The sequence below is a fragment of the Pelophylax lessonae genome, assembly GCF_965119305.1.
Source record: "Pelophylax lessonae genome assembly, contig: HAP1_SCAFFOLD_373, whole genome shotgun sequence".
NCBI classification, from domain to species: Eukaryota; Metazoa; Chordata; class Amphibia; order Anura; family Ranidae; genus Pelophylax; species Pelophylax lessonae.
In genome coordinates, this window is record NW_028119971.1 from 41,611 (window position 1) to 51,226 (window position 9,616).

At 51.8% G+C, this 9,616-nt stretch overlaps 1 protein-coding gene across 1 annotated transcript; it reads left to right on the forward strand.

Moving 5' to 3' along the window:
* Positions 1-222: 222 nt before the first annotated feature.
* LOC309543822 (uncharacterized protein) lies at positions 223-8,596 on the forward strand (the record flags this gene model as incomplete). The annotated part of the gene is made up of 2 exons (XM_082276255.1): positions 223-492; positions 7,625-8,596. 2 exons carry the CDS (start codon positions 223-225, stop codon positions 8,594-8,596), a joined length of 1,242 nt encoding a protein of 413 aa, XP_082132381.1.
* Between the last annotated feature and the right edge of the window lie 1,020 nt (positions 8,597-9,616).

Genomic DNA, 9,616 nt, shown 5'->3' on the forward strand with positions numbered 1-9,616 from the left:
ATCGCCTCTGGTTTGGTCAGACGGTCGCTGAGTGATGTCACGTGGACTGCGTATTCCAAGGTATGGCGGGAGTGGGCGGGCCTTCTGGAGCGGGTTGGAGCAGGTGCGGTAAGTATGGACTATCCATCCCTTGTGCTGTATTTCCTTTGTTTGAATTTTGAGCAGGGGGTGTCGGCATCGGCCATCGGCCGTAAGCTGGCGGGTTTGGCCTTCCTGTTCAAAATGTGGGGTCTCCCTGATTTTACAAAAGACTTTGTGATTCGCCAGGCCTTGAAGGGTTATCGGCGGGGTTCTCGTTGGCCGGACGGCCGTCGTCCAATCTCGTTTGGAATGCTGGGGGAGTTGGTGAGTCAGGTGCGCTGCACGTGCTCTTCCCAGTACGAGGCATTGTTGTTCAAGACAGCCTTTGTTTTGGCCTTTTTTGGGGCGTTCCGTATTGGGGAATTGGTTAGCAATAATAGGAAGGTTCCTGGTGGCCTGTTGGCGGGAGAGGTAAGTTGTTCTGGCTCTTCTGTGGAAATCCAAAACCGACCAAGCCGGCAGGGGTACGTATGTCCGCATGTACCGGGTGGGGGGTTCCCCCCTCTGCCCGGTGTCCGTGTTGCAAGAGTTTCTGGGGGCACACCCGCCTGTTGGGGGTTCTTTCCTGGTGCATATGGACGGCTCATCCGTGTCCAGGTTTCAGTTTGGGTAAGTGTTTCGGAGGTGTCTGTCTGTTCTGGGTTACAGGGCCGGCGATTACTCTTCGCACTCCTTCCGCATCGGGGCGGCTACTGAGGCCGCCAGGTGGGGAGTGGATGACTTGGTTTTAAAGCGGATTGGTAGGTGGGAATCTAACCGTTTTAAACTGTACGTTCGTCCTCATTTGTTGTAAGTAGTGGAAAGGGGGGGCTGTGCTGTTATTGATTTGTTTGTCATGTTTTCTTGCTGTTTTCGTTACAGAGGGAGCTGCCTGCCTTATATGGATCGTGGGGCATTCATATGTGTTCTGGGGGGCTAGGCGGGCGGAGGTGCGGCCCAACGGGCACCAATTTGGTTTCTCCAGGGAGGAGGCCACTGTTAGATGGATAGGCGCGCCGGGCTTGCTCTGGTGCAAGGTCCTGCCAGAAGTGCACAGTTTTGCTCGGCTGGACAGGGCGCCGGGCGTCTTGGTGTTGCACGCTGGGGGCAACGACCTGGGGGTCCGATCCATGCGCCACCTCATCCGAGATATCAAATTTGATTTTCTTCGACTGCGCTCCTCCTTTCCCGATATGATCATCATTTGGTCAGAAATTGTCGGCCGGACCTCGTGGCGTTTTGCGAGGTCGGTCGCGAGGCTGAACAAAGCCCGCATTAAGGTGAACTCGGCTGTTAGCCGTTTTGTCTGCCGCAATGGGGGTTTGGTGGTCAGGCACAGGGAGCTGGAGGTTGACACATGGCGTTACCTGCGGGGTGATGGAGTGCATTTGAATGCGGTGGGGACCGACTTGTGGGCCCTTGGTATTCAGGATGGTGTTCAACGAGCTTTGCGGCTTCACACCTGTGTGCTGTGGCGGTTGGGCGTCTTTGGAGGCGTTAACAGATTTTTGGTACAGTGCATAGGGTGACCCATCTAAGGTATGGAGCCCTCTAGTGTATCCCGGTTAGTAGTGGATTAACCGGGAAGTGGTAACAAGAAGGTATCAGTGGTGAAGTGTGTTTGTTCCCGAGCTGGTGTTGTTCGGCTGGGGACCGTTGGATTTTTGATGCTGATACCGTTTTTAATTGGAATTTTTGGTGCCTCCCAAGACCAACAACCCCTTTCTTATGTGATACTGGAGTATTTATGGTTTCATGTTTTAAAATGTTTATTTTGGTTATTTGTTAATAAAATGGCCTACTAGGCCACAATTTTCTCCAAGTCGGTTGTCAGTAGCATTTTGTTTAGAGTTAAGAGAATGGGAGTAGGTTCATTTTAAGACTAAGAGTGGGCCTCGGTTATACCCTAATCAAGCATCTCACTTACTGTAAATAAACCTGACAAGCCAAGTGTTGTATGGAAACAATACATTAGCAGTGTAGCCACCAGATCACTTCCACACACCCCCGTTAGTGCCGGCCACTTCTCCCCCACACACACACACACCTCATCCATGTTTCCTGGGTTCCATGCACCCATTGGCAGACCTAGGATTGGCATGGCAGGTACCAACAGGTGGAGGGAAGGGAGATCAGCGAATGCCCATTTGCTGATCTCCCCTTCCTATTTGATGACCCAAAAGCAACATGTAAAACATAATTTCCCATCCTGGTGTGTAGAGTGTAGATGTTTGCAGTTCCTAACCTGCAACATTTATCCAGTTAAAGTTTATATGTTTTATTTTCCAACTTGGATGAGAACAGTTATGTACTTATAAATATATATATATTTAAGTTAATATACTTAATGGTATTTATTTTAAGACATTTAAGTTAGTACATTTCAAAGTAAATACATTTATCATATATTTTATTTGTCATTTGTTAACACCAAATGCAGATTCTGCATGTGTTTTTTTTATAATTCAGTTGTAGTGCCTTGATCATGTGTGTGTGTGTGTGTGTGAACAATGTGGTACATTCAATAGTGTAAACATAAAAACCGATTCGAAATTTTAGAAATTGCTAATCAGACAATGGCAGCTTGATTCTTCTATTAAGCTTTTGCATCAGGTTTCTCAATCCTTTGGACACCTGCGCTTTGTGTGATATTGACTATGCCCCTCCCCCTCATGAGATTTTCAAAAAGGGGCGGAGCATGGGAGACCTTAACCACCTCTGGACCGGAAGATTTTCCCCCTTAATGACCATATTTTGCGATTCGGCACTGTGTTATTTTAGTGGACTATTGCGTGGTCGTGCGACACTGTACCCAAATAAAATTGATGTCCTTTTTTTGCCACAAATAGAGTTTTCTTTTGGTGGTATTTGATCACCTCTGCAATTTTTATTTTTTGTGCTATAAACAAAAAAAGGGCGAGACTTCCAAAAAAAAAAAAAAAACAATATTTTTCACATTCTGCTATATAACATTCCCAAAAAAAAAAATGTAAAAAACTAAATTTTTCAACATTTTAAGCCAATTTGTTTTCTGCTACATATTTTTGGTAAAAAAATCGCAATAAGCGTATTTTGATTGGTTTGCACAAAGGTTATCCCGTCTACTAACTACAAGAAAGATTTATGTCATTTTTTTTTTTCACTAGTAATGGCGGCGATCTGCGATTTTTTTGCGGGACTGAGACATTGCGGCAGACAGATCAGACCCCTGACTGACATTTTTGACACTTTTGTGGGGTCCAGTGACATTACTACAATAATCACAAAAACAAGGAAGCTACAAAAGTAGCTGCATTTGCCCAGGGGACTTTATATAAGGGCATCACACTTATCAAGACAAAATAATAGTTACATACCATATGGTTCAAGTAATTTTATTAAACAAATGACAAAATTTGTATTGTCCAATACAACAGGATAGACTGATTAATAATAGCATATAAATAATACAATTCCAACATAGGCATATACATGAAAACCATGATAAAAGCGCTGCATCATATACACTCTACGCATTTCTCGAAGTATAATTCGCTTCCTCAGGTGTGGATGCACATCATGCGTCCATAAAGTAAAATCATAGTGTAAGTAATGTATATATACATATATTGGGTATCTAGACTGTATCATGAGTAATGAGACAAATATTGGACAGATAAGCCATCAATGTTCTGTACTTACTGGATCAGTCTAAACAGGACAAAACTGGAAACCGTGGTTGGCCGGAAAGTCTAACCCGGGAGCCGTGGGGGGGGGGGGGGAACCAAGGGGCGAAGGGGTGGTGAGGAGGACAGAGCTGGCGGTGATGAGGTGTATGCCCATGTATCTAAATACAGATTAAGAAAGGGAAGATTAAAGAAACCAATAAGCCAGGCAGGGACTGTAAAAATAATAAGTGTATGAGGTATGAATGACCAAAAGTAGTGCTGACTGGCAGGGTTAGATTATATAATGTATATAGTGTAGGGCAAATTACTTCAAAAGCCAAACACTGTTGCTTAAAAGTGAGGGCTAAGAAGGAAAAAATAATTAAAAAACAACAAAGTAAAAAAAAATGGACTCATTAGTTTTGACAGTGATAAAAAATGAAAACCCAGGAATGGTGCCAAAAAAGTGAGGCTCTGCTCCGTCATGAAAGTCCCCAAACGCTTGCATTGGGCGTCCCCCAACGCCATGTCTGCTGCCTAAAAGATGTGGGGAATGCCAGAGAGAGGTTTGGCCGCCGGGTGCGAAGGCGGTCTCCTCACTAGTGGCAGCAGATGTGTTGACCGTCACGCTGGCATGTAGCGCCAGCAGTAAATAGTCGGTGTCACCCATCAATCGTGGGAACATGGTGACAATGAACATCAGAGCCCCAATGTCCATACAAAAACAAGGAAGCTATAAAAGTAGCTGCATTTTCCCAGGGGAGTTTATATGAGGCACCACACTTATCAAGACAAAATAATACATACCATATAGTTCAAGTAATTTTATAAAACAAATGACAAATTTGTATTGTCCAGTCCAGTACAACAGGATAGACTGATTAATAATAGCATATAATAATAAAATCCCACATAGGTGTAGGGGGTCAGCCCCTTGAATGACTAAACTCCATTACACTGTACTTCTATTGAGAAAGTCCCACAGACTGTCATGCATCTTTCAGCCACAAGATGTCACTGTTGTTGTTAATGAGAATAAGCCACAGTTGTTGTTGTTGCTTTAAGTGAGGGAATCTTTCTGGAAAGGAGGAGGAAGCAGGAAGTTCCTGGGACGGTGTGGTGTCGTGTCTCGATGGCTGTGCTGAGCTGAGAAAAGGGACGGTATGCTGTGGCCTTGAGGGGGCATCTGGACTGTATAATCCAGGGACAGAGCAACAGGATCTTGCCAGAGGAGACAGAGCTGAACTGTGGTACTACGGATTGCAGCTGAGAACCAGAGAAAGAGAGGAGAGAACATCCCAGAGCACCTCAAGCAAGTTACAGAGCAAGGGGCCAGACTGCAGTGACCTCCAAGTGACAGAACAAGATAAACAACCTGCAAAGAAACCCAGACCAGTGCATAAGAGACTGCAGCTACAGACAGCAAGGAACAGATCCAGAGACCTTACTGCATCCACCATCACGGAGACTGAGATAAAGCAGCTGTACCTACAGAACTGTGAGTGTGCACCGGTGCTAACCTGTGGCAGGCCATAGAGCAGGTTTATGTAGACAGAGCGTTGCAGCAACGTGTCCCGGTTAGCGGGAATCAGATAGGATCATATAGCAGAGTAGCCTGTATTCCTGTGTGTGCGTTGGCGGGAGCGCCATTTTATGTATCACGTTGCAGTTAACTTTGCTGTAAACCTATGTAATCTGTTATTACTGTTAACATCATTCTCCGGCCATTATACTCTGTTGGTTAATAAAGCCGGTTTCTGCTTCAGCCTCATTGTCTGCTGTACCGTACTTGAATTCCTCATTGCGGTCCCCTACTCCTCTGGCCGTTACAAGTGGAGCTGCGAGCAGGGTACGGTTACAGAGATGGAGGTGGCTGAAGGAAATGTGCATGATGCTAATGTGAGTACCTCAGGCAATGGTGGAACCCCTGCAAGGGCCCTCCCTATGGGCATGCTGTTTAACTTGCTGCCAAAATTTGATGGCAAGAACATGTCACTGTCAGACTGGGTGACAAGATTACAGAGCACTGCAAGAATTTACAATGTCAGCCCAGAGTTACAGGTAGAAATTGCTTTGGCTGCCCTGGAGGGTGAGGCCCGGAGCAGGATCGGAGCAATAGCATAGGGCCAGCATGACTAGGTGGACAGGGGAGTGTAGGGGTTAAGTTAGGAAACAAGTAGACAGTGGTGTCATGGGGGGAGCCTAAGTTGTTTAGTTAGCTTAGGGGGAGGTGGGGCTGGCAGGCAGGAAGAGGTGGGATCTGCTGGGGGGCGCCAAAATCCCCTCACTTGGCAGAAGAAGCGTCCCTGGTGAGGTGGTGTCCCCCTTCCCTCCCTCCTTCCGCGCTTGGTGCCCTCCTGCTGCTGCTGTCTGTGCTGTGCCTGGCTCCCTCTTACTTCCCCTGTCTGCACTTTGGGCTATCTGGGCTGTCCTCCCCCCCCGGTGGCGGCGGTGCTGCTGCTCGGCCAGGTCAGCTCTCTCCTTCCTCCTCCCCCCTCCCTCCTTCCCCCGCAGGCTGCACGCTCGCCGATCTCCCTCCGGTGGGTATATCAGACAGGCAGGTGTGCGGCTGTGTACTCCAGCCGGCCGCCCCCTCCCCCCCCGCTGGCTGCATGCTTGCCCGCTCTCCCTGCATACTAGGCTCTCCCGGCTCCTAGGGGAATGCGGAGGGGGCAGGCTTCCTTTCGGCTGTCCTGCTCTTCACCCTCAGCTAGCCCAGTACATCTACCTCGTGGTGTGCGGCAGGGCATCCGCACCCCCCCTTTTTTTCCTCTGCCTGCAGGCCTCCTCCCGGCTGCACGGTCTTCCTCTCCCCACTGCTGTGCTGAAGCTGCCACACAGCTGGCACTTGCAGCTTCCTCACCGCCCTGCCCACTGGCACATTATCACCCACATCTGCCCGCGGTCCCCTGCTTCTCCCCACCAGGATGGCCGAGCTGGACGGCTTGCTCTCCCGTCTCCGCACCGCGGCCGCGGTTCATGGGGCGGCCTGGGTCCAGGCTCAGGTCGCGGCGGTACTGGGTGACCAGAGCCCGGCTGCGACGGCGGGGGGGGCGGGACTCCACTCGCGCTCGGAGAACCAGGCCTCCGGAGCGTTTCTCCCCGGACTCCCCCCCGTGCTGGTAAATCTTTTAGGAGCCCCGTTTGGGACCCTCCAGGCCCACCGGCGAAGCGTGCCACTGCTTCGGCCGGTGGTGCCGCTGGGAGGAATCCTCGGCAGCAGTGAAGCTCAGGGGGTGGGAGGGGTAGGCGTGCCTCAGTTTCCCCTCCCCCTTCCCCTGGGCGGCAGTCAGGCAGGAATGCGGACTCCTCCCCTGAGGTTCTCGGTGTGGGGGAGGAGTCTCAGCGGGGGAGGAGCGGTGATGCGGCTGCCGGGCTCTCCGGTGCTTAGGCCGGCAGCCCCCATAGGTGTCCGAGATCCACTAGGCCCGGGGCTTCAGTTCAGCAGAGGGGCACGGGTCATGCCACGGCGGGCGCTCCAGTCTCAGGGCATGCTGCCGGAAAGTCATTTGGAGGCGGGACCGGTGTGCGGGGTTCCACGGGACGGCCACACAGTTTGCGGGCATCCGGGGGCAGGCCCCCTTTATGGCCCTCCACGGAGGCATCTCCACCTGCGATGGATCGGTCGGAAGGCGAGCTGTCGGGTTCGGATGAGGAGGCGACTTCAAGCGGCCCAGCTGAGAGGGCTTCCGGAGCAGCGGCTGGTGGTACCACCCCTGGGCAACCTGGTGAGTGTGAGACTTCTGTGTCTGTCTGTGATTCTTTACGTGAACTGTTGGGTCTAGGTGGGGGCAGCGCGTCGGGGTCGCGGTTGCCCACTAGGGGGGAGGTGGCATCTGTCCAGTTGGCGGGTGGTAAGCCTGCTGCTGTTGGGTCAGATGGGGCATTAGTTTCCTTGCTGTCTGGGCTGCGGGCAGCTGGTCGGGCGCTTCGACACGCAGGGGGGTGCTAGCCCCTCGCCAGTGGTGGCGTGGGTCCTGCCCGCTTCTGGGGGGGTGACGGCGGGGCTTGTGCCGGCGCCTGGGGCCCACGGGGCGGTTGGCGTACAGGCCGCGGCAGTCGTGCCATCCCCGGAGGCCGCTTCCACAGCGGTGGGGGATGCGGCAGGGGGGTCGGAAAAGGGGGCTGCGGCTGGGGACAGTGCTAAGAAGGGGGACACGGTCCAGTTGGATGACTCGGTGAGGTGCGAAGTCTATGTTTGCTTCGAGGGACCGTTGGGTGCGCATCTGAATGCGGAGGTCAGGGAGAAGATTGTCAAGGGTGAGTACGTGGAAATCTTTACTCTTTTGCCGCTGGAAAAATTTAACTTGGATAGGATCAAGCCGGAGGAGAACAAGAAGGAGAATGAGGAGAAGCGGCGGTATAGGTTAATCCCCCGCACTTTCGCTAACTGGTTGCAGGCGTTCGCGATTCTTGCTAGTGTGATTGGGGAGAAGAACCCCGAACCTTGTTCGGCTCTCTTCTTTTACTTGGATGCTATTGGTGAGGCGTACAGGGTGTATGGGGGTACGGCGTGGCTGCGGTATGATGAGCAGTTCCGTCAACGGAAGGCCATTCGACAGTCGCTGCGCTGGGACCACAAAGACATTAGCCTCTGGATGCGGCTTATGTCGTCGGCGCGGGCTTCCCCGCAGTTTTTTCCAGGGGGGGGTGGCGGTTCTTCTACCCCCGGGCAGTCGGTCAATAAGCGGCGGGGTTGCTGTTGGCAATTCAACGATGGTTCCTGTAAGTTCGGGGGGTCCTGTCGCTACAAGCACGAATGCTCGGGTTGCGGAGGTGCCCATCCGTTGTCCCGCTGTTTCAAGCGGGGTAAGGGACGCTCCGGGGAGCCTGGTCAAAAAAGGGACGACGCCGGTGATCTTGGAAAAGATGCTGCCTTTTCTAAGTAGATACCCATATAGGGCAGCGGCTCAACTCCTAGAGGCCGGGTTTTCAGATGGTTTTCGTATTCCTTGCTCCATGGCTACCATTCCCCCTCATGCGCGGAATTTGCGGTCCGCACTGCAGCATACTGCGGTGGTGTCCGACAAGCTAGCGAAGGAGGTGGCGTTGGGTCGGATGGGTGGAGCGTTTCCCGCTCCTCCATTGCCTAATTTGGTGGTTTCTCCGCTGGGTGTGGTGCCCAAAAAGGAGGTCAATAAGTTTCGTCTCATTCACCATCTCTCTTTCCCGAAGAGGGGGTCGGTGAATGATGCGATTGATTCGGCAGCCTGCATGGAGGCTTATACGCCTTTCGATGCGGCTGTGTTTTGGGTTCGGCGCTATGGGCGGGGGGCACTCATGGCGAAGGCTGATATTGAAGCCGCCTTTCGGCTGCTTCCGGTTCACCCGGATAGTTTTCACCTGTTGGGTTGCCGGTGGCAGGGGGCTTATTATGTACATCGCTGCCTCCCTATGGGTTGTTCCATTTCTTGCGCATTGTTTGAGACGTTCAGCTCTTTTGTGGAGTGGGTGGTGCAGGACGTGTCTGGGACGAATTCCCTCATTCATTATTTGGATGATTTCCTTTGCGTGGGTCCGCCTTCCTCCAACGTGTGTGCCGTGCTTCTTGCTACGTTGCAGCACATCGCGGCTCAGTTTGGGATTCCGCTTGTGCCAGCCCTACCACGGTGCTTAGCTTCTTGGGCATTGTGGTGGATTCAGACGCTATGGAATGTCGCCTGCCGGAGGACAAGCTTTGGGCTCAAGTCGAAGATTCAGGCTGTCTTGGGCCTTCACAAAATCCAGCTTCGCTCCTTGCAGTCGTTGTTGGGCAAGCTGAACTTTGCGTGCCGGATTTTGCCAATGGGTCGGTTTTTTGTAGGAGGTTGTCGGAGGCCACGGCGGGAGTAACATCGCCCGCGCTTTATCCGCCTCAACAAGGACCATAGGGAGGACCTGCGACTGTGGCACAGTTTCTTGGTCGACTA